Here is a 25,538-nt window from a genome sequence, read left to right on the forward strand (position 1 = left end):
TTTGGAGCAAAGTTAAATTACCCGGATTAAACCTGAGAGAAAAAAAAAAATAGTTTTCTGTTTGCGCTCAGAGTAGATCCAGAAGGTATTCAGGGACCAGATAGAAGTTGGTCTTGTTTCTGTGTTGCTGTTTGGTATTTTTAGTCTGTGTTGAAGTAATTTGTTTTTTCTGATAATGCCGTCAGTTTCTACCTCTTCGGCGGTGGAGTCCGGCAAGCGGAGGAAGATTGCGACCGTCGCGGGTAGTGCTCGCAGACAACAGCATGCGTCAAGAATATTCTCGCCGTTCAGAGTACGTCGTCTGTGGTTTTTGTTGGTTCGGATGGTTTGGTTTACAGTTGCTTATTATGTTTGTGGTTTTTTTAGGCGCTTGGATATGTCACTAGCACTGTCCCGTTCTCGGTATCGACTCTCGGTCAGACATTCATTCTCACCACCGTCGTTGGAAACTCGTTCCAAGTCTACGATGTCAGTCCTTCTGCTACTCTGATATTTGTCACAAGTCGTCACAGGAAATAAACTGACTGATCTTTTTTATATTTGTTATAGGCGGGATCACTACACCTCCTCTTCGTCTCCTCCCCGCAGACAAGTTCGCCCATCTCCGCCGTCTCGACCCATTTCCACTTTGTCTACGCGGTCTGGGGCTCGACAATCGGCGTCTTCCGCCGCGGCAAGCTCGAGTACGCCGTCGACACTAACTCTCCGCTGCCGCTCACGAAACTGCTCGTGTTTGGAGACTACGTCTGCGCAGCTTCGGATGAGACCGTGTACGTCTACCGCTTCGGCGCGGCGGATAAGTCGAGTCCTCCCGAGTTCTACACTTCGATCGATCTTCCCCCCGGAGCAGGTGAGATCCTAGATTTGATCCACCCGCACACATACCTCAACAAAATCGTCGTGGCAACCTCGTCATACATCCTCCTCTACAACATCCGCATCGGTAAACTTCTCTTCCAGAGCGACCCCTTCGACTCGCTTCTCACAGCAGTCGACGTCGCCCCCGTTCTCGACACGATCGGACTTGCGTTCGAAGACGGCCGCGTGCAGGCTTTTAACCTCAGATACGCCAAAGTCGTCTTCGAGCTCTCGTGCCGGCAGAAAGTGACCTCGATCTCGTTCAGGACCGACGGAACGCCGCATCTCGCGGCAGGAACCGTCGATGGCGATATCTACTTTTATGATCTTAATCGCCAGCGCCGCGTGCATATCATGCGTGACGTGCACTCTAGCGAACAAGGTGGCGTCGCTCGGGTGTCGTTTTTGAACGGGCAGCCGGTGTTTGTGACCTCTGGAGGTGACAATTACCTAAAGGTACTATTTCTGTTTTTTTTACACTCAAGAAGTTGTTGAAACTGTTCTAACTATAACCAGGAATACGTGTTCGACCCCGAGCTCAGCACCTCAACAGCTCTCATAACCTCTCCCCCGCGCCATCTCCGCTCCCGCGGCGGCCATTCAAAGCCATCCACCAACCTCAGCTTCACAGACGACTCCGGCCACTTCCTTCTCTCCTCCGCGCTCGACCGTTCGCTCTGGCTTTTCTCCCTCCGCAAAGACGCTCAAAGCCACGAACTTTCCCAGCGCGAGAAAGCCTCGTCGTCGCAGCTGCCGGGTCGCAAGGCCGGGCTCACGAGCGGGCTGAAGGAGAAGTTTCCCGAGATCACGGCGATGGCGTATGAAGCCAACAAGCTCGGGGACTGGGAAAACATCGTGACCGCGCACAAGGGCCTCGCGTACGCGCGCACATGGGACGGGCACCGCGGCGCGGTCGGGCGGTGGCAGCTCAAGACTTCGGATAAGAGTGCTGTGCGGTCGGTCGCGATTTCGTTTTGTGGGAATTTCGCACTAATTGGATCTGCGCATGGCGCGGTTGATGTGTATAACCTGCAGAGCGGCGTGCACCGGAAACGGTTTCGGTCGCATAAGCGCGCGGTGACGGGCGTGGCGGTGGATGGACTCAATAAGACAATCATCAGCTGCTCGCTCGACGGACAACTGCAGTTCCACGAATTCAAAACCGCGGCTTTGACGTACTCTCTGCAGCTGCCCGCCCCAGCAACCTCACTGCTTCTCCACCGCTCGACAGACCTCCTCGCGGTCTCCCTCGAAAACAAGCAAATCCTCGTCGTCGACATCCTCACCAAGCGCGTCGTCCGTGAACTCAAGGGCCACGCGCAAGCAATCTCCGCGTTCGACTTCTCCGCCGACGGACGCTGGATCGTGTCCGCGAGCAAAGACGGCACGATCCGCACCTGGGACCTGCCCACTGGCTCCTGCATCGACGCCGTGCGGGTGTCGTCTCCTGTTTCAGCGCTGCGGCTGTCTGGTAACGGCGAGTGGCTCGCGACCGCGCACGAGGACGGGGTCGGGATAAATCTGTGGACGAACAGGACGTTGTTCAAACAGGTTGCGTTCCGGCAGGTCACGAGCGACGAACTCGCGCTGCTGGAGATGCCGAACGTGGCTGGCGAAGGCGCGAGCGGGATTCTTGAAGGCGCGCTCGGCGAGCAAGAAGATGAGGAGGATGATGTTGCTGATTCGGGCGCGTACGTCTCGCCAGAGCAGTTGAATCCGCAGCTGATGACGCTGAGCACGATGCCTCGCAACCGATTCACCACGCTCGTGAATCTCGAGACAATCAAGCAACGCAACAAGCCCAAGGAAGCACCCAAAGCGCCCGAGCAAGCACCGTTCTTCTTAACCCTCACCGGCGGCGCAGCTGAAAAGCCCGAGGATGATACCGGGAAAGCGGTCGCGAAGGCAAAGTTGAAGAGCGGCACGGTCAAGATGTCGGAGTTTAAACGGAAACTAGTCGAATGCCACGCGGTCGGGGGCGAGTACTCGGACCTGATCGCGTACCTCAAACACCTGACGCCGTCCGCGACGGACCTCGAGCTTCGCTCGCTGACGCTCGAGGAAATCGATCATTTTACGTACTTTATCGACGCGATGACGAGCAGGCTCGAGCAGCGGCAGGACTACGAGCTCGTGCAGGCGTGGATGACGATGTTGCTTAAGATCCATGGGGACGTGGTGGCGGGGAGTAAAGAGGACGGGTTTGCGGATCTGAATGAGGCGCTGGTGAGGTGGCAGGAGGTGGAGGGCAAGGAGAAGAAGAGGATTGATGATCTGGTGGGGTATTGTGCCAGTGTTGTTGGGTTTTTGAGAATGGAGTAGTGGATTATAGATTATGTTGTCTACAGTCGCTATAGTAATGCAATCAATTAATTTATACACAATAGATATATTACAAAACAACAATCAGATTTGATCTCTAACTATCGCCCGTTCTCTGCCTCTTTATATTCTCGTCAGCATCCACACTCTCACCCGCCTCTCTCTTCGCTCCTCCCACCTCCGCAGCGACCTTCTCAACAACAGCAGAAGTCTTAATCTGCTTACCCTTGTTTTTGTTTTTAGGCTTATCACCCGTCGCCCTCGGAAGCGGACCCCAGTTCTTGGGGTTGTGTGGGTACCGCGTGATTTTAATCTTTCGCGATGGCGGGTTGGCGTCCGGGTGCTCTGTGAAGTCGATTTTGATCCTACAAAGTGTTAGTTCCAGCCGCTTGCATCAATGAGAGGAAGGAAAGGATAGAAAGAAGGACTCACTTTGGCTCCCTTCGCTCGAGGATCTTGGTCGCGGGCGAGCCCTGCTTGATATTACTCTCTGTAACCGGATGCTCTTTAATAAACTCCCTCATCACATCATAAACAATATCCCACCCCGCATCCGTCTTAATCGCCCCCGGCGCCGCGTGCGTCGGCGACACTTTATACCCCGCGTTCAGCAGCGCCGAGCCGAGTCCGGTGAGCGTCGGACACGTGCAGCGCACCACGGACGAGATTTTCTGCGGGGTGAAGTAGAACGGCGCGTCGTCGAGTTCTTCGGAGGCGACGGTGAGCATCGAGTTTATGCGGGGGAGCGTTTTGTAGGTTTCTGGGTCGGCTGTTTTTGCGAGCGCTTGGACTTTTGAGATGAAGGATTTGTTGTGGATGCGGCCGCCCCACATCGGACCCGCCATCTGTTCTTTGTTAGTTGTGCTGTATTTGGATGGAGAGAATGCAGAGAGAAGGGAAGGACTTACGTGATGTACAAAACCGCAGTTGTCGCATTTAGGACCGACGGGTGGTCCTCGAGGAAACGAGTGCTTGGTAGGAGTGCCTTCTTTGTCGGTAACAACCCGACCCAGCGGCTGGCACGATGTGGAGTTGCACCCCGTGCAAGTGTATGCCACCATTGTATTGCTATAACCATATCAGAACTGTCTTAAAACTTAGAGAATGAAAAGTAGAGAATAGCATACCTCGCAAGAGACTTGACCTGGAAAGGCGAATGCTTGATGCGGATAAACAGCCGAACATAGAAATCAATCGACAGACTCATAAGCGGCTCGATAGCCTTGCCATATCTCGCCGCTGTGGTCGCGACAAGATTAAGCACCAACCTCAGCGCCGCCTCGTGGCAGAACTCAGTCTTGGACGTCGTGCCCCCGTAGCTCGAGAAGCATTTCTCGGGATATCCCTGCCCCGCCAGGACAGCGAGGTCGGTGCAAGTGACGAGCAGCAGCCCGTCGTCGGCGATAGCCTGGACAGCCGCGTCGACGAACGGCGCGGCGGTGCCGTACGGATCGAGGTCGATGCAGTGGAAGGGCGTTGATTTGTGGGAGTACATGACCATATTTGCGTCGCCGTGCGAGGGCTTGACGATTTGCGCTGCCGGCGCAGCGTTGTATTTCACGTTGCGCTCGATCGCGGAGACGGCGGCGGCGGAGAAGTCGTTCGCGATCACGGTCTTGAGGTTTGGGATTTCGAGCGCGTAGCGGATCGCGCGGAGACCGGTGGCGGAGAGAGCTTCGAGGATCGTGAGGTATGGCTGCGGTTTCTTTTCTTCTTTCGAATCAGTCGGGTCTGTAATAGTTGCAGGCGTAGCATCAGTCTTTGCCTCTGTCGATTTATCTTCCGCAGTCTCTACCTCAGCTGCCCCATCCTTCGCCGCCCTCTTCTTTGCCTTCCTCTTATTATTATTCTTCTTCTTACTACTCCTCTTCTCCATAAACTCCTCCGACCAAGCCCTGATCGCGAGCGTGCTCAGATCCCGATTAAACCGCTGCACGGGGTTGTAAAACACCTGGTTCTCGTTCTCGTACAGAACCGACGCCGCGCCCTCCGTGAGTACAACGTACTTCTTGCCGTCCGTGTGCTCGACTGTGTCCATCTTTACAAAGTCGATGTGGTCTTCGGGAATCGGGTGCGCGTCGTAGTAGCGTCGATGAGTCGTCTGCACAAGAAAAGTTGCTCGTTTGTAAACAGCACGGGAAGAATGCTGAGTTAGCACTCTTGATAGTCGTAGGTATCTCTGAAGAGCAGCAGAAGAGCACTTCATGAACAACAATCAACTTGTTCATCAAACAGAATCAGAAAATTTCTTGGGAGGCAGTTCTTGACTTTCAGGGGGAACTTTAAGTGTAAGTGAGGGGTTTGTGTTTATATTATGTCAGATTACTGTAAGCAAAACTGCTAGTTCTGTTTCAGCATACTATAGGGCATTCATAGATTATAATGAGTATATAGATTATAATGAGAAGAGAAATGCATTGTGCAATTGTGTACATTGAAGAAAGAAAACTCCCAAAAAAAGTTACAAAAAAGACTCTAGAAGCGAAAAGACATTACAAATTAAATCGGTTACAGCAAACAAAAGGATTAGACAGCGACGGCCTTCTTCTCGGCCTCGCCCGCAATGTACTCCTTGTCGGAGCCATCGCTCGAGGACAAGTTGTCGACCTCGACACCTTCGGTGACGACCGGTCCCTTGGCGTCGTACTCGAGCTCGAAGCCCGCGATGTCCTCGGGGTTGGAGAGCGAGGGCATGGCTGCCATGCGGCGCTCGTCGCGGCGCTGGAAGTAGACGGCGACGGGGATGAGGATGAGCTGGACGACGGAGAAGACGACGGAGAGGATGTAGCCGGCCTTGTAGCGGGGCGCCGAGACGGTCTGCCAAGCGCCAAGAGGGATGACGAGGTAGAGCATGCAGTTTGTGGCGTTGATGGAGGCGAGGGTGATGGCGCGGGCTTCGAGGTCGTGGGCGAATGTTTCGGCTGCCCAGACGACGACGAGGTTACCGGGACCGTTGGAGATACCGAGGAGCATGAAGGCGGCGAAGAGAGTGGATTCGCTCAGGTCCCAGACGAGGAGGAGCACGTTTCCGACAAGCATGAGCATACCGGCGAGAAGCATCATATCCCATCGCGAACGTCTCCAGTCAGAGTAGACGGCGGTGATCAGCGCGGAACCGATAGAGACCGCGGAGGTGACGGTGGAAAGGTTGTTGACATCAGCGTCGGAGTACTTGCGGGAACCGTCGGGGTTGAGGAGATCGTCGAGCCAGAGCAAGAAGGGGGTGGAAGATCCGTAGGGAGCGAGCCAGAAGAGGTTGCCCATCCAGATGAAGGTCCAGAACTGCCACGAGCCAAAGACACGCTTGATGAGCTTCCAGTCGAGACCCTTGGACTTCTCGAAGCCGTCGGCCTGGAGACGGTCAAAAGCAAGCTGGCGCTCGCGCTCGGAGAACCAGCGCGAGGTGGTCTTCTCGGGAACGTCGGGGAAGAAGACGTAGCCGAATCCGGCGATGGGGATGGTGATGATGGCGCAGATGACAAAGAGCCATTGCCATCCCTTGAGGCCGCTGGCGCCGTCGAGGTGCTCGAGGAGACCGGCCTGGAGGTAACCGGCGACCATGGTGCCGAGGGGCATGGCAGAGTAGTAGATGGCGTTGCGGCGGCCGAGCTCCTCCTTCTTGTACCAGCAGTTGACGATGTGGAGGCATCCGACGTAGCAGGCGGTGGCACCAAGACCGACGAAGAAACGGAGGGCAAGGAGAGACTCGTAGGTCTTGACGAAGGCGGTTCCGAGGGTGAAGAGACCCCAGATAATTTCAGCGGTGGGAAGGTAGTACTGGGAGGGAAGACGGGTGATGAGCATGTTGGAGGGGATCTGGAAGGCACAGTATCCGACCTGGTAGACTAGAGGGTTGTTAGATTGTGAGCAGATAGAGGAGATAGAGAGGAGAGAGCGGACATACCAGCGTTGATGTTGTTAAGTCTGTTACCATAAAGGTCAAGATCCACATTCATACCAGAGACGTAGGCGTTGCTGAGAGCGGAGACGTCGAGGTACTTTGTGAAGAAAGCAAGACAGCAGTATCCGAGGACGAGGGTATCGATCTTGCGGACGAGGTTGCGCTCCTCCATGGACATGGAGGCAGGGTACCAGCCCGACTTGACGTCGATCCAGGCGAGGGTTTTCATGAAACCCGACTTGACACCCATTGTGAATGTAGTGATGAGAAGGAGAGAGAGAGAGAGAGAGAGAGAGAGGTGAGGAATGGGATGAGGACGGAAAGGATGAAAAGAGACGGGAGGAGGGTATTTATAATGACAGAGGAGGAGAGAAGAGAGAAGGTTCGACTAAGGAGGACTAACGGCCCTGATTCGGAGAAGATAGGCATGAAACGATATGAAGATATGAAGCGGTGGGGAGGTTGGCACTCGAGTCGCGCAGTACCTGACAGGAGGGTGGTGAGTGAAGGCGAGCGTTGGTGCCCGCTTGAGTCATTCTTGTCACTGCTACTGCCTCTGTCATCTACTATTATACAGAACAACAGACCAGATACAGTAAGTAGAATATTGCTGAGCAGACTGAGCAGACTGAGCAGAACGAACAGACAGAGCAGAGCAGGCAGACAGACAGAAGACACAGACAGAAGATAGAGCAGGTACGAAGGAGGCACGAAGCAGAGACGATGGTCAGTGCGCCGGTCAGATAGGCCGATAAGACGGCGTGGAGGTCGATGATAAGCCGGTTTCTGTACTTTCTGCTGTTTTCTGTTACTTCTATTAATCGCTCTATTCCATAGTCATCCTATTCCATAGTCATCATAATCACTTCTAAGATACACAACAAACAAGAAACAGAATATTAAACAAAAACAAAGACAAGCAACGGCCAAGCTTTCGATCGAACAAGCTTTGGCTCTCCTCCTTGGCTCTTGCTTTGCTCTGCTTTGCTGAGTTGCTTTGACCAAAGGGCCGGGCGTCGGCGGCCTCTGCTGCTTCCTGTTATCGGCTGCCGATTGGCGTGTGCGGTCGGCCGACCAATCACTTTCTGTCCTTGCTGGCCTCTGCTGGCCTCTGCTCTGTCCGTGCCTCGCATCAGCCAGCCTTTGCCCTGTTACTAGCAGAACTGCGAATACTGCAAATCCCTCAGCGCTGATTGACTAGAGAGATAATGGTAGTAATAAGAACAAGAATACGAGATACCGGGTGGCCAGCCATCGATTCAGAATCAGACTTCAGGCTTCAGCCATCACGCTATCGTCCGCCACCCGGCCCGCCGCTGCCGGCCCCACTTGGCTTCTACTCCACTCAGAGTACTCGGAGTACTCGGAGTACTCGGAGTACTCTTCAGCAGACAACTGGGCAGGGATGAAGCGAGCTAAGAATAATGAATGTCTTGGACTCAGCCGACTCAGTCAGGCAGTCAGGCAGCAGAGTATCAACAGTCGTCTGCTCTCATCTCTACACTACACAAGCACGGTCTATCGTGCGCATTAGCTCAACGCATGAGCTCACGAACGGGCCTCGTGGCGTGTGCGTGCGTGTGCGTGTGCGTGCACTGCTCTGCTCGCATCCCAGCAACCGTGCTCGTCGTCGGACTATGAACAAACCTCCATCACGCAATAACCGCTGGTATAGCGTGAAGGGCAGTACAGCAGCAATCAGCAGATAAGATACGTCTATGTTTAATATCAATCGCACCGGATAGACACCGGCGTCATCAACGTAGTCATATGAACTAGTCATTTGGATATATTGCTTTCTTATAAGTTAGTGTCAAGTGTTTATAATACTCCGTTATATAACTACGCGTATCTCATGGACACCGACGATAAGCACGAAGATAACAGATCTAGGCTTTCTGTCTGAACCTTCTTTTCTCTGCTTTCTTCTTCTTGCTGTCTTCTACTCTACTTAACTGTCAATAATCTGTAAATATTCTATTAGTTAGTTACAGAAATGTCCTCGAGATAATATTGTACAGTGTATTTTATTGTCATTATCACTATACACTATATTACCAATCATCGCACATCTGCTCTCTCTGCAGATCCCACCCTCCTCCCCATTCTATCAATTCTTCTTTCCAGCTCATCATCCATTCAAAGATATTCAAAAATTCTACTAAAATATGCTAAAAATTCCTATCTCTCTAGACAAACATTCTTTCTCTTTAAAGAACAAAAACAGACTCCACACAGAAATTGTAATTATTGGCGGCCGCGCGTCATTTTGATCTCCTCCCTCCCTCTTCTCTACTCAAATCCATCGTCAACTCACTTTTGTCTACCTCAATCGCTGTTTCTTATATCCAACAACACTTCTCATCGGGATATCAATTCTACACCTACAAAAGACTTATAAAATGAATAGAATGAATCGCTGTAATTTTCCAGAAAATACCCAAAATACACATAATTAAATAAAAATAGATAGTTAAAAATTAGACAGTAGATTTGACTACCAAGATCGCCAAAATGTAGATAATAAATCATAAAATAGTAGAACAAAAAGAGAGAATATTCAAATATGTATAAAAGAATAGAATAGACACTATAAGCAAGTAAGCACTTTTTTCGAAATAAACACATTTTTTTCATGAATCGCGGTCCTCATACAATAGAAATAAAGAAAAAAGAATAAAGAAATAAAAGCAAAATCTCGGTCGCGTTCGTTCATCAGTCTATAGAACATCCTTCTCTATTCGCCGTTCACCTCTAATCAAAACCACCACTCTTTGTATTCTTCTTCACTGTCCACTCAAAACTAAAATTCTGTTAGCATCTTCTCCACATCTCCACTCTCTTTAAAAAAAAACAACACTCACCCGAGGCGCATTAGGCGGCGACGGCGCATACACCGACGCCATATACTGTTGATACATCATCGGCGACCCCGGACTCCCCGGAATCTGATGCGCTCCCTGCACCCCCCGATACTGCGGCTCCATCGACCCATACATCGGCGCCGTCGCCTGCATCGTCGGCGACCCGCGGTACCCTTCCGCCAGGTACTGCGTCGGCTGCATCATCGCCGGCGGCGGAGGCGACGTACTTCCAAATCCACCGTAGTAGAACGGCTGTGCTTGTTGTGACAATTGCTGCTGCTGCTGTTGTTGCTGCTGCTGCTGCTGCTGCTGCTGCTGCTGAGCTCTAACAAACTGCTGATACATCATCGGGCTATACTGCCCGCCTGCATCCGCTCCCTGCGACTGCATCGCCATCTGCTCCATCTGCATCGCAAGATACCCATCGATCGCATTCGGCTCCAATTGCTGCCTGGCCTCCAGCATCGCCAAGTACTCCGCCGCGGAATCATACCCGCCCTGCTGCGCCGGAGGTGCCATCGCCTGCGGCGCCTGCATCGCGTAGTACTGCTGCTGCGCTGGGTTCATTCGCGCATACTCGCGCTCGTGCCGCTGCTCGCCGTTACTGTGGTTGCCGTGGTGGTGGCCGTGGCTGTTGTGGTGATGGTGGTGATGGCTGTGGTTATGATGTCCACCACTTCCTGCAGCCTTGCCATTCGCTCCACCACCACCTCCGCTCGGCATCTGTACACCCTCATTCATGCTAGAGCTAGCACTCTGACTTCCCCCACCGTTCCCGCCAAGCCGTGTCGAAAGTCCGACTTCGTCCAACAACCGCCGGTATCCCTGCGACGGATGCACTTTAAGTCTCACAAGCACATCCCGCACCGCAACAATCGACCGCTGCCGAATATCCGCCTCCAAAAACGGCGTCGTCAGAATCTTGTAAATCACCGTCGGCCCCTGCGAACTGTCCTTCAAGATCTTCTCCAGCGTGCTCTCATCCGGCGACAAAATCAGCGCGTCGAAAATCGCCCGCCGCGCCTCGGGCTCCGATCGGTAATTCACTACCTTCAGCACAGTCAACGACGCAAGCTTGTGCGTGCACAGCGGCACAAGATGCGGAATCAACCGCGGCGCGAGGATCTTGTGCCGGTTAGGCAACGTGCAGGTGTCCAAGAACCACGTCAGCAGCAGCGCGCCGTTCACGTTCGTCGCCAGCTGCACCGCGTGCAACGTGATTGCCGCCGCCAGCATCCGCTGCTGCTCTTTACTCGCATAATGACTCTCCAAGCACGCGCGCATCGCCCGCGCTCCGAACCTGCCCTGCGCAATATCCCAAAACTTGCTCAGCATCGTCTCAAAGATAAAGTCGTTGTACGGCGACCCGAACCGCAGACAGCACTGCAGCACGTAGTTCCCAAACTGGTCCAGAAACAAATGCACCGTGTACGGGCGCAGGTTCTGTCCAATCATCAGCATCTGCTCCGGCGTGCGCGCAACGTCAATTATCTTCTGCGCGGCCCACGTCCCGTTCTTGTGCATCCCCAGCTGCGCAAGGTACGGCGCGATCCGCACAAGCATCTTCGTCTTGACCTCTTCCGAGCAAAACTCAAACAACTTCTGCACGACCGTGTTTCCGAGATAATCGCTCGCGAGCTCGGCAATCTCGTCCAGCATCTCGAGCGCAGAGGCCTCGATCTCTGCAATCGAGCAGCTGCCGTTGTCGATCCGCTTCCGGATCTCGCGCAGGCGCGGCGCGTCGTAGATCCGGTTCGGGTTCGGATCAGGCAGCGCTGGCAGCTCTTCGACAAAGGACGAGAACGAGATCGCGTTGGTGAACGTCTGCGCCGCTTTCGCGACTTCCTCCTCGTCGGCGCCGTACTCCCGCACAATCTCTAATATATCTGTTTCGAGCTCGGCCAGGCTGCGTGTTGTCGGTACCGACGCGTTGTCGGCTTTGGTCTCTTTGACCATGTACGTGATGTCCTGTTTCTGTGATTGTTGCTGCTGCTGTGGTGGTTGCTGTGACTGCGTCTGCAGGATCGGCTGTCCATCCTCAGCGGTCTGCAACACCTTTGCAAACCCGATCCGCAGAGGTCCCGAGCCCGGCAAAATCTCAGTCCCACTCAGCGCAGCTTTTGCCTGAATAGCCTCGTCCGTAGACGAGAAATTGACAAACCCCGAGGTTTTGTTTGACAGAATGCGCGCCGATTGCAGCTGTCCGAATTTACCAAACAATCCCGTCAGCGCAGCCACGCTCGCTGCTCCGGGCGGGATGTTGCCGATCCAGAGCGAGCGCGTCGGGCCCATTGATTTATCCTCCAACGAGCTGACGATTGCCAACTCGTCCGCGTAGACGTGTTGTTGTTGTTGTTGTTGTTGTTGCGGTTGCTGCTGCTGCTGTTGCTCTGTAAAGTAATCGAATCGAGAAGATGAAGAAGAGTTACTGCCGAAAAACGAGTGAATTTCAGGCCCGCTCGTGGTTCGTGATCGCGGACGAGAAAACTGTGAGGCTGAGGCCGAGGACGAGTTGCGGACCGCGAGATCGGGGAGATGGTCGTGGTGCTCGTCTGTTTCCTCGATCAGGCCCTCGAGGCCGGCTGTGTGCGGATCGTCGTAGAGTTCTGTGGCGGAGACAGAGTATGAGCGGATGCGGTTGACGTCATGGCGCAGTCTGTCGGACAGGAAGGACGACGAATTCGAGGTCGACTGGGGAGCGATGGAAGCGGCGGCAGCGACGGCAGCGGAGGAGGAGGACGCGGAGGCCGAGCTGAGGCGACGGAGGGAAGGAGCAGGATCGTGCATGTCTGTGGTGAGGTCGGGGCCGAGAGAGGAAGGGAGGGGAGGGTTCTCGAGGCCTAGGTAGTCGAGGGTGGAGAGGGCGGGTTGGTCGTTGACGGGGGAGCGCAGGCCGGGAAGGGGCCAGGCGGAGGAGGAGGAGGATGAGGTTGAGGGGGCAAAGACCGAAGCGCCAAAGGGGGATTGCGAGAAGGGCGGGAGGGTGAGGGATCCGGAGCGGATACGGCTAGGGGAGAGCGGGTTGATGGAGGACGATCCGGCGACGAAGGATGAGTTGGAGGAGGAGGAGGAGGTGAGGGAGGAGGGGAGGGTGGAGGGCTGGAGCAGAGCAGGCAGACGCGAGGGAAGAGTTCCAGCGCGAGCACGACGGAAGGCAGACGCGGAGGAGGAGGAGGAGGAAGGAGAGGAGGAGGACGATGGGATGGAAGAGGAGAGCTGGGGAGCCGTCAAATCCGAGGCGGTCTGGGGCCAGAGGGCCATGTCGCGAGCTTCGCGGGCACTGAGGGGGAGATAGTCAGAAATGAAGATCAATTGAGGAAGATAAAACGAAGAAGAAGAAGAAGAAGAAAATACCGTTTGGAAACGTAGCGGGGATCGAAAGGAAGCGGAGAGACGGAGGAGGACTTGTCGGGGGCCCTGTCGAGAGCCGCCGAGGACGGCTGGGAAGACATGGGGAAGAAGAAGCAGGATAGGTAGAAGAAGAAGAAGAAGGAGAAGAAGAAGAATAAGAAGAATATAATGAAAAGAATCAACAAACAAAACAACAAAAGACGAAATCAAGACACAATTGAGAGAATAAACCGGAGCTGAATGAAAACTGAGGTCCGAGGGGCTGTGTTTAGGACTCTTTGCTCTTCCAAAATGTGGAAAATCGAGAAATTCAATTTAATCCTCTTAACTTTACTCCTCCTCCTCCTCCTCCTCCTCATCGCCAGCTCTCATATCTACTATACTCGCCATGTCCCTCCTCCACGACAGAGACTTCGCCGTCTACTGTCTCCGCCGCTCCTACCTCGACCGCATCCACGACGGCGTCGGCGAACGCGTCCTCCACGTCGACCGCGCCCTCTACTCCCGGACCTGGATCACCTCCTCTCCCTCCTCTACTTCCTCCTCAGCTGCTACACCCTCCTCCAAACGCTCCTACGCAGTCATCTCAACAGTCCCCCCTCCCCCCTTCCACCCCGAATTCCAATTCTCCCCTCCCATCCCCAAATTCGTCGAATCCGGCCGTGTGGCCGCAAACCACACCAACGGCTCCGCTTCCTTTCCCCCCAGCAGCAGCGACTCCTCCTCCGACTTTGACGACAGCGATGTCGAGAACGAGGAACGCGAGTACGCCGAGGACGAGCTCGACTCGTCAATCCCCCTCTCCAGCAGTAAGAAAGCCAACGGCACAAACAACACCGACGACGACGACGACGACGACGACGACGAGATCGGGATAGAAGACCTCCAGCGCGCAGCAAGGAAGATCAAGTTTTCGAAAATGCCGGCCCGCGATAAAGACCGCATCCCCGACGTCGACCAAATGCTCTCGACCTACATCACCCACCAGCACAAGTCCGCCGCGACGACCGCGACCATCCCCGACGCGTCCCCGTCTTCCTACTCCCGCCTCAGATACAACTACACGTACGCGTCCGACATCGGCCTCGCGGGTAACCTCGACGACAAAGAAGGCATGACCTTCCTCCGCTCGTCTTCCTTCAGACGCGGCAGCTCGTTCGACAAACGCTTCAACGCGCTCTGGAGCGATATCTCAATGGACGACGCAATCATGGAGCACGAAGACCTCGCTGCTTCATCTTCCGTCGTCGTAGGTAGACCGCCTTCGCCATCCGTCGTCGCAGGCAGACCTCCTTCTCGCAGCTCTTCAACCTCCTTCTCCGCTGCTGCTGCCGCTGCCGCCTCTTCCTACTCTTTCAGCTCTCCCCTACCACCCCTCCCCCCTCCCGAAGCATTCACTCCCTCCCCCGAACTCTTCTCCCTCGTCGACTCACCCCCCCGCGCCCTCACCCCTCTCCACCCCCCCGTCCAGCTCAAATCAAACCTGTCCGCCCTAATCACAGCCTCCCAAGCCGCCGAAAAGAACCCCTTCGAAATCTACACCTCCGCATCCGGCGTCGGCGAACTCAAACCGCTCCGTCTAAAAGTCTACCGCCCGTCCTCAAAGCTCCCCAAACAACCCTTCGACGTCGTCGTCAAGCCCTACGTCACCGTCGCCGACACAATCGGCTACGCGCTCTACCGCTACTGGGAGGAGAAGCGCGAGCCGAAGCTTTCTGACGACGAGGCGGATGTCTCGAAATGGACGCTGCATATCGTCGAGGACGACGGCGAGCCGGATCTGGATTTCCCGGCTTTGGATAGGACGAGGATTATTTCGGCTTTTAGTTTTGATGAGTTTGCGTTGGTGGAGGCGACGCCTAGGCAGATTGCTGAAAACCGCAAGCTTCTTGGTTCTGCATAGATTATTCTTTTTTATCTTTTTTATCATGGTCTGGAGTTTTGGATTTTGTTGTCATGGCGTTCTCATTCATCTATAATACAATTATCATACAGTACTCTCTGCCTTCTCTACTCCACTCTCTGCCTTCTCTACTCCACCCTCTCCCTCTTCACCTGCCTCAGGCACCTTCTCAAGCAACTCCTTCAAATCCTTCCTCTCGTAATAATACATCCCCTCCCCAAAATCCGCGTTCCACGGCACCTCCCCGCCCGCAACCTTCTGCAGCATCCGATACGCGTCCAGGTCGTAATACCGCACGCCGGTCTTTGGATCGATAAACTGCGCGATCCGGCCTGTGACGTTACATAAATGTCGCTCGTAGCGGGGAGGGGGGTTCCCGGACGCGGCGCCTTTGCCGAAGAGGACGGTGCGGACTAGGGGTGCGTCGAAGGTCGTGTTGGGCGCGAAGTTGATTAGGATCACGGATTCGGTGGAGCAGGTTGTCGTAGGACCTTGTGGTTCTGGAGTGCCTTCGTTTTCAGCTTCTTCCTCTTCCTCCTCTTCTTCTTCCTCTTCTTCGTCTTCTCCTTCAGCTGCAGCGTCGCCTTCTGTGGTTGGCTTCGGCTTGACTGAGGACTCTTTGACCTCAGAAGAATTCTTGACTTCAGAAGAATCCTTGACTTCAGAATCCTTTACCTCAGAATCCTTTACCTCAGAATCCTTAACTTCAGAGACTTCAGAGTCCTTCACCTCAGAGTCCCTGACTTCAGAATCCTTCGAATCTTCTGTCTTGATCTCTTTCCCGCTCTCCGACATATTCCGCCCCTCCAAATCCACATCCATCACACTGTCTTTATCTTCCTGCCCAACTTTATCGTCAGCTGCAACAACCTCAGACTTGTCGTCAATCTCCATAGCTTCGCCTATAGTCGTTCGCTCTGACGATACTTCTTTGTCCTCACCAGGCTCCTGCTCCTGAGCCGGTTCTGCTTCGACATCAGTCTGAGCCGGTGGAGCGTCCTGTGGTTGTTCTGTTTTTGGCTCGTCGGTTGTTGACTCGGGTGGTTGATCTGGTGGATTGTTCATTTCAGTAGCAGCGTCAGGAGCTGTCTCAGCCTGTGGTTGATCTGGTGTATCGTTTGTCTCAGCGACAGCAGTGTCAGGAGCAGTCGAGCCTTCCTTGACTGCTCTTGTAGTCTCCTCCGATGGCTCTTCTGCAGGTTCGTTTGCTGGTTTCTCAGAGGTAGATGCAGCGCTTGAATCAGGTTTATCGGTTGAGTCAGATTTGTGGGTCGAATCAACTTTCTCTTCTGTAGCAGCCTTCTCTCCCTCCTCTCCCTCCTTCTCAACCTTCACTCTAGGCTTGGTCACCCTCTTTGTCTTCTTCTTCACACGCTCTTTACCAGTCCCAGACAACTCCGGAAACGGCTTTGACTTTCGCTTTTTTCCCGCCGCCGCCGCTGCCGCAGCAGCGTCCCCGTCAATAACCTCGATCAACAATCCCCGCGAGTCATCAGGAACCTGCCCGATCGCACTGCGCCACCGGATAGCAGGGCCGAGCTGCTCGCGCCTGGCAAACATGGCCGCTCGCTGGCTCTTTTTCCTGATAACCTCCTGCTCGAAGAATTTATTCAGCGAGGCCACGTTCTGCTCCTCGGTCAGCTTCGCGCGCTCGATGCGCTCTTCCTGCGACAGTCGGACGACGGTGGATTTCGTGTGGTGGTGCGCGGTCGGGTTGCTTGTCCTGCGTTGTTCTTGTTGCTGCAGTCGCTCGAGGACCGCTTGCTTGTTTTGCACGGTGTGGGCGCGAGAACTAGCCCGCACGCTCGTCAGATCGCGTCTCGAGGCTGATGGACGAGTGACTTTCTTCTCCGTAGCAGCAGCAGCAGCAGCAGCAGCAGCAGTGGGACGAGGTTTGAAAGCAACGGTGCGTTGTTCTTGTAGTTTGCGCCTGCGGACTTTCTCGCGACGTTCTTGCTCGAGCAGCTCATTCTCTGCGTCGTCGTCGTCCGCGCCGCGTGCGTCTGCGCCTTTGTCGTCTTCGTCTGAAGACGAGGAGCTGAACATTTCGTCGTCGTCGACCGTGGTGCGCTTTCGTTTGTGAGTTGGCTTGCTGTCCTGATCCTGCTCCTCCTCCTGCACTTCCTCCTCCTGCTGCTGCTCTCCCTCTCCCTCCTCTTCCTCCTCCTCATCATCCTCCTCCTCCTCCTCATCATCAGCACTGCTCGCAAAATCCTCGTCCTCGTCAGTCTCGGCAAAGATGGCAGCGACATCGTCGTCCTCGTCGGCAGCGAGCGACTCTTCGATGTCGAGCAGGTTGCGCAGCCGATTGCCGGCCGTCGACCGCTTCTCTCTGCCAGAGATCAGCAGCTCGACCGGCTCCGGCGAGCTGCTCCCGCTGCTGCGCGAGGCCGAGCCGTCGTCTGAGTCTGCGTCTGACATCGCGAGATAGGTGTAGATGTCTTCAGTATCAGAAGGAGCTGTGGTGAGGTGAAGATCACGACGGTGTCAGCGAGGGCCTTGTAGACTCCCTAATCGGGAAACCCTGAACCACAGGGTGTGGAGAAAGTGACCGCTGCTGCTGCCGGGACTCTGTTTGTATCGCGAAGTTTGCAGGTTTTGTGCTGAAAGAAGCCGTGTATTGTTCGAGATATCTACTTTATTGTCTGTTTGTGCCGGATTGCGGTGCTTTAGCTGATTGCATTCCGTTTTGCTGCTTCTGGGTGCTGCTCGCCGTCGTGGAGCATGAAGTGCGCATAGATGCTTTCCTACACCGCCGTTCCTGCCTCTTCTTCCTCTTCCTCTTCTTCTGCTTCTTCTTCTTCTTCGAGACTCCATCAGCTGGAGTTGATTGACTCTGTTCCCCGATCACCTGCTGCGTCTGCAACCCAGGAATCCTCAACAGCCCAATCAACCTCCTCAGCCTCTTCCTCCACCTCCTACACCTCTCCCTCAACCTCTTCCGCCTCTTCCGCCTCCTCCGCCTCCGCCTCCGCCTCCAAAGCCGTCGTCCGTCGCAAGAGCCATCGCAAGTCAAAAACAGGCTGCGTCACCTGTCGCCAGCGCAGAGTAAAATGCGACGAACAGCTCCCCGTCTGCGCAAACTGCATCCGCCACAAAGGTACGCCGTCCCCGATCAGCCATCACCTCTTCTCTCTGCTAACCTCCCCCAGTCCGATGCGACTACGCCGACCTCTCTTCTGACGCCATCCGCGACCGCCACCTCGCCCAGATCGTCGAGCACATCATCGACCGGCTGACCGCGAAATCAATAGCCAGTCTCCGTCCTTTTGCCTCCACGCGCCCCTTCGAGGGCCTCTCCAACACCGACATGCGCCTGCTCCAGCACGTCTCGATCTGCGCCTCCAAATTCGTCGCCGTCAGACCAGAGCACGGCCTGATATGGAAAGAAGTCGCCGTGCAGGCCGCCCAGCGCGAGCCCTTCCTCCTGCACGCGTTCCTCGCCGTCGCCTCCGCGCACGCATCCCATCTCGTCAAATCAGACGAACTCTTCCGTCTCTCGCTCGAGCACAAGACCGTCGCCCTGCGCGGCGCCCAAAACGCAATCTCCGTCTTCTCCCGCAGCGACGCCGAAAACGTGCTCGCAACCTCGCTCCTTCTTTCCTGGCAATCATTCTACACCGAAGACCTCGACCCCACCGGCGGCGCGCTCTTTGCCTCGCTCTCGGCCGGCATCGAGACCGTGCTCGACGCCATGGGCCGCTGGCGCGACGAGTTCCCGCTCGCGTCGCTGTACTACTACTCCACGCACTGCGAGTTCTCGCCCTCGCCGCTCGACAGCCCCGCCGATCGGCTCACAGTCTTTGCGCATCTGCGCGCGGCCATCGCGGGGCTCGAACCGCTGGTTTACAAAGCCCCCGCGCCGGCGTCGAAGTTCCACAACCGGAGGATGTGTTTTGAGGCTCTGCGGACGGCTGTTGACGGACTGATTGGCCATCTCGAGAGCGGTAAATTCGACGGCTACGCGCACCACGAGAAGATTGCTCTGACTGAAGTCTTTACGCGATGGCAGCTCTTGTTTGCGCCGCTCGAGGCTGGAGAGTCGTCGTCGTCGTCGTCGTCGTCGTCGCCTCCTACAGCTACTAACGCCCCTTCACCCACCGCTTCGGCGTCGTCGGATGCGTCGTCGGGATCGTCAGGCACGTCAGCAACCACATGCTCCCCCTCATCTTCCCCAAGCTCCTCGACCGTTGCGGGGCAGACTCCGAGCGCGCCGTCAGCCTCGTCTGCGCTGGTGTACCACTGCCACGGAGACACTCCGACGTCGAACAAGATCATGGAAGCATACTCGCAAGACGCGGCGACGCGGATAGTATTCGCGTACTACTACTGCGTCGGAATCCTCCTGCACGGGTTCTACCCGCGCCTGCGACGGACCAAGTCGTTTATCTCGCGACTAGGCCCGTTGGAGTCCATCATCTGGTCGCTCAAGCAGCACGAAGACTGGTGGCACGAGGTCGAGCCGTACGGGTACTTTGCGCAGCGGGCGATCGATTGCTACAAGGTGCGGTCGTGGGGGCCGGTGCTGGATTTGGAGGCCGAGGTTGAGTTGCCGGAGCGGGTGGCGGAGGTGCTGTGGTACGGCATGACTGAGTCGAAGATCTTGAACAGCTTTGCGAATTTCTCTGCGCTGTTGTAGGTGATTCTGAATGAAAAATGGGGTGTGAGTTTGTGTATTTTTGTTGGCTGGAGTTCTTTTGATTTAGATATGTGACAACTCTGAGATGGTGTGGATAAGATGACGAGATAAGATGACGAGATGAACGGACGGACAGGAATAATGGACGGAGTAAATGTTTTGCTTATACAACTGAGATCTCATTAGTTTATACAACAGTAGACTCTTAACTATTTACACACAACTGCTTCCGACCGCCATCAAAAACTCTTCTCGAGAAAACCCAGACGCGCGAGCGAGGTCGTAAAGACTCTTGACTGTTGTTTGGACATGAGTCAGGACTGCCGACTGCTCCTGCTGATGATGCGGTTGTTCAGTCGGGTCGGAGACTGCGGTCTCGACGGCGTTGTAGCGGGCGTAGTAGCTCTCGTCGTCGGACGGGGATGATTGTGCTGGAGAGACAGGAGCAGGAGCGGGAGTAGGAGTGAGATTGCTCTCGCCGTTATCGTCGCCATCATCTGCAGCTTGTAATTGCCGATCATACTCGTCCCAGTAGCTATTCTCATCGTCCTCATCCCCATCCTCTCCGACCGCAAGCCCGCTCACGATCCTCTCAACCTCATCAACCTCCTCCGTCTTCCCCAGCTTCACCTCATGCACGCGCCACGCACCCTCCCCGCTCTCCCAGCACCACGTCAGCGAGAGTCCGTGGTCGGGAAAATACACGCCAACCAGCACCGTCTCGACGTCTGGTTTCAGAATCCCGCTGGGCTCGATGGTCAGCCTGCCTTCGCCTAGCTCGTGCTCTGAGGCTGCGGTGTAGAGACTTCGCGCGATGAGCGGGCCGAGGTCAGGGGAGGTGCTGGAGACTGTGTCTGTTGATGAGGACCAGGCGAGAAGAGAGGCCCATTGGCAGGTCACGGACTCGAGCACGCGTTCAGCATCAAACGCACTCATCTCCCCTCTCCGCTCTTCACCTTCCTCTCCCTCGCCCTCCCCGACGGCAGAAAACTGGCTGATGTTATACGACAACCGTGCTCTCAGAAGCGGACTCAGCTGTGCGAGAAAGAAAGAAGGTAAAACAGGCACGAGCGAGACCGTAGGCGACTCTGGCGGCTGCGGGAGGTGGCGCAGAAAGTCGTCGATGAGCTGGGTGATTTCTGGTGTCGTGATCTCTGCGTCGAGATCAGACGAGGAGGAGGAGGGGTCTGGGTCCCGTGATATCGAGGGCATCTGTGCTCTAGAAGAAGATGAAGAAGATGTTGAATGCAATTGAGTGTATAAATCGAGATATAAACAGCAAAGAAGACGAATATCAAAGATGAAAGAAGTGAATCGGGTTAGGGATCAAAATTTACTCCGCCGAGCTTTGATCTCTTCTCTCCGCCTGATCCCGAGCGCAAATCACGAAAAAGAAGAAAAAGAAGAAGAAGAAAGAGATGTCGATGGTCAATTGCAGCGGCAGGCAAATCCTGCGCAGTTTACTCGCCCGGCCGAGATTCTCTGGTCTCTGCAGCAGCAGCAGCAGCTGGATGTCCCCGCAGCTGAGGATGATCGCGACCGGATCTGCGCGGATCGCGAGCAGCAGGACGACAAACAATTGCGCTGCGTCTGGGTTGGTCGGGAAGCCGTCGCCGGCACTGGTTTTGGCGACAAGCGTGTTGAATAGCAGACAAGTGTCGACGACCACGACCGCTCCTCCTCCTCCTGCTGCTCCTGCTCCTCAGACGAGTTGGCTGCTGAGGAATCTGCCGGCAAAAGCGGTTCCCTACGCGCAGCTCATCAGGATCGACAAGCCGGTCGGAACATGGCTTCTTTACTGGCCTTGCAGTAAGTCTTTGTGTTTTGTTGTCTTGTGTGAATGGTGAGCAGCACTAATCACACTTACACACGTTTAGCATGGGGAATCGCGATGGCAGCAGCTGGCGCCGGCGCGTCAGTCATGTCTACAGTCTGGACGCTCTCGCTCTTTGGCATCGGCGCGCTGGTGATGCGAGGCGTAGGCTGTATCGCCAACGACTTCTGGGACCGCGATCTCGACACCAAAGTGATCCGCACCGCCGGCCGTCCGCTCGCAGCCGGCCAGCTCTCTGTCCGGCAAGCGAGCGTGTTCCTGGTCTCGCAGCTCTTCCTCGGCCTCGCCGTGCTGCTCTCGCTTCCTCTCGACTGCTTCCTGCTCGGCGCGTCGAGCTTGGGTTTTGTGGCTACCTACCCGCTATTCAAGCGGTTCACGTACTATCCGCAGCTCATGCTCGCGCTGACGTATAACTGGGGCGCCATGCTCGGCTTCCCGGCCATGCACGTCTGGGACCCGCCTACGATGGCGGCGCTCTACGGGGCGGGCATTTGCTGGACTTTGGTCTACGACACAATCTACGCGCACCAGGACAAGCGCGACGACGTCAAGGCCGGGATCAAGTCGACTGCGCTCGCGTGGGGCGACAAGACAAAGACGGTCGCGTCGGTGCTGACGGTCGTCCAGCTCGGTCTGCTCGCGTCCGCGGGCGTCACAGGCTCGGTCGCTGGCCCGCTGTTCTTCTCGGGGCTGGCGTGGGCGGCGTATAGGCTTGGGCGGATGATTTACCATGTTGATCTTGATGATCCGGCGGATTGCTGGAAGTGGTTTGTGGATAATATCAAGACGGGCGGGGTTATCTTTTTCGCGATTGCGTCGCAGTATCTGTATGATCTATTTGTCGCGAGTGGCTTTATGTAGCACTCATACATATCAAAATACAGTCAAAAGAAAAGTAGAGAGTAGTAAACGATTAATATCTTGAGATATTAGAGACATTATATCTTGGGGATGTGGAGGCTTTTAGAGATCATGGCGCATCCCGAGATAAAAAAGAGAACGATGGCAGGATGAAACTCGTAAATCTCGCCCTTTCCGACGACGCCGAACGGGATGTCGTCGAGTAACCAGCCGCGATGGAGCCAGTATGCCATCGTGAAGACGAGCGAGAGGGTTGTCGGGATGGGAGTTCCTTCAAAGTACTTTGACTTTCCGGACTTGTCCTTGGGTAGGTTTGCGACGGTGACGTTGAAGCGGGCGAGACGGGCGAGGCCGCAGAGGACAAAGTAGACGAGGACGGCGTTGTCGATGGCGGAGCGGAAGCCGACGCAGAAGGCGCAGGCGGAGGGGGCGACGCCAAAGGACACGAGGTCGGCGAGGGAATCGAGTTCCTGGCCCATGAGGGAGCTCTTTTTCCGCAGACGGGCGACTTTGCCGTCCATAAAGTCAAAGAAGAGGCCGAAGGGGGTGAAGACGATGGCGAGCCAGAGGTTGAAGTGGTCAGAGGGATCGCCGAGGCAGTAGCGGAGAGAGGAGAATATGCTCATGACGCCACAGAGGCCTGAGTTATAGTAGTGTGAGCAGTTGAGAAAGAGCAGTTGAGAAGGAGGAAAGAAGAGATATACCATTAAGAAGAGTGATAAAGTCCGCCATGTGCAGGGTTCTGGATGTTGTTAGAGGACAGATATGAAGATGAGATTGATTTGAGCCAACGCACCTTATCAGACTCAGATGCCTGTCTCTTTTGAGTGCTTTGAGTTGCTCCTGCTGAGATTCCTCTGATTCGGATCTTTTTGAGTCTGGATCGAGTTAGACATGGAGAGAGAGAGAGCGAAGAGTAGACAGTACTCACGGCCATTGATGTCGGAATCAGCCTGCTTAGCGGCACTCCGCGAACGGGTCTGGGAGCTGCTGCTCATTGCGATGGTATGAAAGAAGAAGAAGATGTTTATAAGAAAAGCGATGCAATTGCGATGGAGGAGGTGGAGAGAGAAAGAGGAAGAGAGGAAGGGAAGAGCAGTGGGAAGGAGAAGAATCAGTAAAATTTAAGTCGATCTCGATGACGTCTGTAGAGAGCGAGGATTAAATAGCGGTGGATGTGACAACACACCACACTCACATTGAATAGATACCGTAAAAATACAGGAAAAAAGAGAAAAATCAGCTTACTATTACTATAAGTGTATTGTATTTTTTCTGATTTTATTCAATAATCTACACGTAAATACTCAACTCTCTACACAACTGCACCACATTTGAATAGTTAAAACCCCAACCGCGCTCCTTTTGACGCGTGTTTCCGGTGAAACCGGCAAAGGGGCAGACGCGTGCGAAACCTTAATTTATTTTTATTTTAAACTTTAACTTCTGGCCTTTTGCCCCTCTCCTCATTCCTCTCTTCACCACCACCTCCTCCTCCTCCTTCCGCCCTCTTCTCTTCCCTCTATCCTCTGTTATATTCATCACCACCACCATGCTACCTCGTCCGCTTCTTCTATCTCTCCTGCCCCTCCTCCGCCCGGCATCAGCAGCTGTGGCCACCTACGTCGGCTGCTTCGCCTCCTCGGGTGACCTCACCCTGGACGACACCTACGAATACCAGTCATCCTCCTACTGCACCACCCAGTGCACCTCCTCAGACTACTCCGTCCTTGGTCTCACCCTCGGATCAACTTGCTACTGTGGAAACTCCATCCCCGGTTCCCAGGTCGACGACTCCTACTGCGACACCGGGTGTTATGGATACGGCACCGAAGACTGTAAGTCGCGTCTCCTGTTCTCCCTCCCTCCCTCTCTCCTCCTTCTAACCTCTCTATCATCATCTAGGCGGCGGAACCGGCTACTACTCCGTCTACCTCACCGGCGTAGGCACCGTCGAGAACTCGGACGCGCTCCAGTCCGCTGCTGCCTTCTCTGATTCCGCGTCCTCCTCCGCCTCCGGGGCCGCTGAAACCTCCTCCGCGTCAGACACCTCAACCTCCTCCTCCACATCCACATCCACCACCTCCTCCTCAACATCATCATCAACATCCTCCTCCACCTCCTCCACAGCGACCAAATCCTCCACCTCGGCCACTGCCACCTCCACCTCCTCTTCCTCATCGGAGACCTCAGCCTCGGCTACCGCGTCCGCAGAATCTTCTTCCGACTCTGCGTTCGCTACGTCCTCGCTCACCACATCCGCAACCTCCTCCTTCACCTCATCCGCATCAGCCACCGACGCCTCTTCCACTTCGTCCGTAGCCTCCGCTACCTCCTCCGCTTCTGATTCTTCCTCATCCGCTGGCTCCGACTCCAACTCTTCTGACTCGGGCTCCAACTCGTCATCCTCAAAATCGTCCTCCTCCGGCCTCTCCGGCGGCGTTATCGGCGGCATAGTCGTCGGTGTCGTCGTCGGCCTGGCCGCCATCGCCGCCCTCATCTTCTTCATCTGGCGCCGTCGCCGGAACGCTGACGATGACGACGACGACGATTGGCCAGACTACTCGCGTTCGCGCGGCCGCGGCGGAAACTCCCACCCCCTCCCGCTCTCGTCCAACGATAACACGCCCGCGCTCCCGTCCGAGAAACTTTCGTCAAACTCCCTCAGCTCGGGCCGCGGACGCGTTGCGATCGTCGATCAGCGGCTGAATCCCATTATGATGGAACGACGACTCTCGGACGGCAGCTTGTCGGACGAGCAGGATTACAGTCGAAAGATTCTGCGCGTCGTCAACGTCGACTAATCTTTTTTTCTCTACTCGTTATTTCTTTTTACTTCTACGCTTTGACTATTCATTCGCGTATGCATCACGATACCGTGCCCTCATCGTCTACAGATTCTTTGATCGACGCGGCTCTTCACAGTTCCGACCGCACAATCAATCAATCTGTGGACCCTTCCGTTCCTTTCCTTTGCAATCTAGACCGTGCGCTGCTTTCTCTGC

At 55.1% G+C, this 25,538-nt stretch overlaps 11 protein-coding genes across 11 annotated transcripts; 5 read left to right on the forward strand and 6 right to left on the reverse strand.

The window, feature by feature from the left end:
• Nucleotides 1-66: 66 nt before the first annotated feature.
• On the forward strand, nt 67-3,255 carry BZA70DRAFT_282206 (Utp21 specific WD40 associated putative domain-containing protein). Its single transcript, XM_064913244.1, has 4 exons — nt 67-292; nt 367-468; nt 550-1,314; nt 1,375-3,255. The coding sequence occupies exons 1-4, from the start codon at nt 176-178 to the stop codon at nt 3,178-3,180; spliced, it is 2,790 nt and encodes a 929-aa protein (XP_064766873.1). The 5' UTR covers nt 67-175; the 3' UTR covers nt 3,181-3,255.
• A 22-nt stretch (nt 3,256-3,277) lies between these two features.
• BZA70DRAFT_299857 (N2,N2-dimethylguanosine tRNA methyltransferase) lies at nt 3,278-5,218 on the reverse strand (the record flags this gene model as incomplete). The annotated part of the gene is made up of 4 exons (XM_064914675.1): nt 3,278-3,545; nt 3,613-4,025; nt 4,089-4,248; nt 4,308-5,218. The coding sequence occupies 4 exons, from the start codon at nt 5,216-5,218 to the stop codon at nt 3,278-3,280; spliced, it is 1,752 nt and encodes a 583-aa protein (XP_064766874.1).
• Nucleotides 5,219-5,544: 326 nt separating this feature from the next.
• Nucleotides 5,545-7,107, reverse strand: BZA70DRAFT_282210 (major facilitator superfamily domain-containing protein). The gene has a single exon (XM_064913245.1). The coding sequence runs from the start codon at nt 6,982-6,984 to the stop codon at nt 5,707-5,709; it is 1,278 nt and encodes a 425-aa protein (XP_064766875.1). The 5' UTR covers nt 6,985-7,107; the 3' UTR covers nt 5,545-5,706.
• Nucleotides 7,108-9,924: 2,817 nt separating this feature from the next.
• Nucleotides 9,925-13,353, reverse strand: BZA70DRAFT_312010 (uncharacterized protein; the record flags this gene model as incomplete). Its single annotated transcript, XM_064914972.1, has 2 exons — nt 13,300-13,353; nt 9,925-13,225 (listed from the first exon to the last, which is right to left on the reverse strand). The coding sequence occupies exon 2, from the start codon at nt 13,204-13,206 to the stop codon at nt 9,925-9,927; it is 3,282 nt and encodes a 1,093-aa protein (XP_064766876.1). The 5' UTR covers nt 13,207-13,225; nt 13,300-13,353.
• Nucleotides 13,354-14,033: 680 nt separating this feature from the next.
• BZA70DRAFT_282217 (stress-activated map kinase interacting protein 1-domain-containing protein) lies at nt 14,034-15,236 on the forward strand. The gene has a single exon (XM_064913246.1). The coding sequence runs from the start codon at nt 14,216-14,218 to the stop codon at nt 15,197-15,199; it is 984 nt and encodes a 327-aa protein (XP_064766877.1). The 5' UTR covers nt 14,034-14,215; the 3' UTR covers nt 15,200-15,236.
• BZA70DRAFT_282218 (YL1 nuclear protein-domain-containing protein) lies at nt 15,237-17,453 on the reverse strand. The gene has a single exon (XM_064913247.1). It carries the CDS (start codon nt 17,243-17,245, stop codon nt 15,284-15,286), a length of 1,962 nt encoding a protein of 653 aa, XP_064766878.1. The 5' UTR covers nt 17,246-17,453; the 3' UTR covers nt 15,237-15,283.
• Nucleotides 17,454-17,686: 233 nt separating this feature from the next.
• On the forward strand, nt 17,687-19,991 carry BZA70DRAFT_282221 (uncharacterized protein). Its single transcript, XM_064913248.1, has 2 exons — nt 17,687-18,299; nt 18,352-19,991. Exons 1-2 carry the CDS (start codon nt 17,939-17,941, stop codon nt 19,836-19,838), a joined length of 1,848 nt encoding a protein of 615 aa, XP_064766879.1. The 5' UTR covers nt 17,687-17,938; the 3' UTR covers nt 19,839-19,991.
• On the reverse strand, nt 19,992-21,210 carry BZA70DRAFT_282223 (uncharacterized protein). Its single transcript, XM_064913249.1, has one exon. The coding sequence runs from the start codon at nt 21,048-21,050 to the stop codon at nt 20,052-20,054; it is 999 nt and encodes a 332-aa protein (XP_064766880.1). The 5' UTR covers nt 21,051-21,210; the 3' UTR covers nt 19,992-20,051.
• Nucleotides 21,211-21,367: 157 nt separating this feature from the next.
• BZA70DRAFT_240566 (UbiA prenyltransferase family-domain-containing protein) lies at nt 21,368-22,533 on the forward strand (the record flags this gene model as incomplete). The annotated part of the gene is made up of 2 exons (XM_064910505.1): nt 21,368-21,647; nt 21,716-22,533. The coding sequence occupies 2 exons, from the start codon at nt 21,368-21,370 to the stop codon at nt 22,531-22,533; spliced, it is 1,098 nt and encodes a 365-aa protein (XP_064766881.1).
• On the reverse strand, nt 22,483-23,622 carry BZA70DRAFT_282225 (putative CDP-diacylglycerol--serine O-phosphatidyltransferase). The gene is made up of 4 exons (XM_064913250.1): nt 23,465-23,622; nt 23,330-23,411; nt 23,238-23,275; nt 22,483-23,173 (listed from the first exon to the last, which is right to left on the reverse strand). Exons 1-4 carry the CDS (start codon nt 23,529-23,531, stop codon nt 22,611-22,613), a joined length of 750 nt encoding a protein of 249 aa, XP_064766882.1. The 5' UTR covers nt 23,532-23,622; the 3' UTR covers nt 22,483-22,610.
• A 463-nt stretch (nt 23,623-24,085) lies between these two features.
• Nucleotides 24,086-25,337, forward strand: BZA70DRAFT_268774 (uncharacterized protein; the record flags this gene model as incomplete). Its single annotated transcript, XM_064911179.1, has 2 exons — nt 24,086-24,371; nt 24,439-25,337. The coding sequence occupies 2 exons, from the start codon at nt 24,086-24,088 to the stop codon at nt 25,335-25,337; spliced, it is 1,185 nt and encodes a 394-aa protein (XP_064766883.1).
• Nucleotides 25,338-25,538: the final 201 nt, after the last annotated feature.

The sequence above is a fragment of the Myxozyma melibiosi genome, assembly GCF_037950935.1.
Source record: "Myxozyma melibiosi strain Phaff 52-87 chromosome Unknown BZA70scaffold_10, whole genome shotgun sequence".
NCBI lineage: Eukaryota > Fungi > Ascomycota > Lipomycetes > Lipomycetales > Lipomycetaceae > Myxozyma > Myxozyma melibiosi.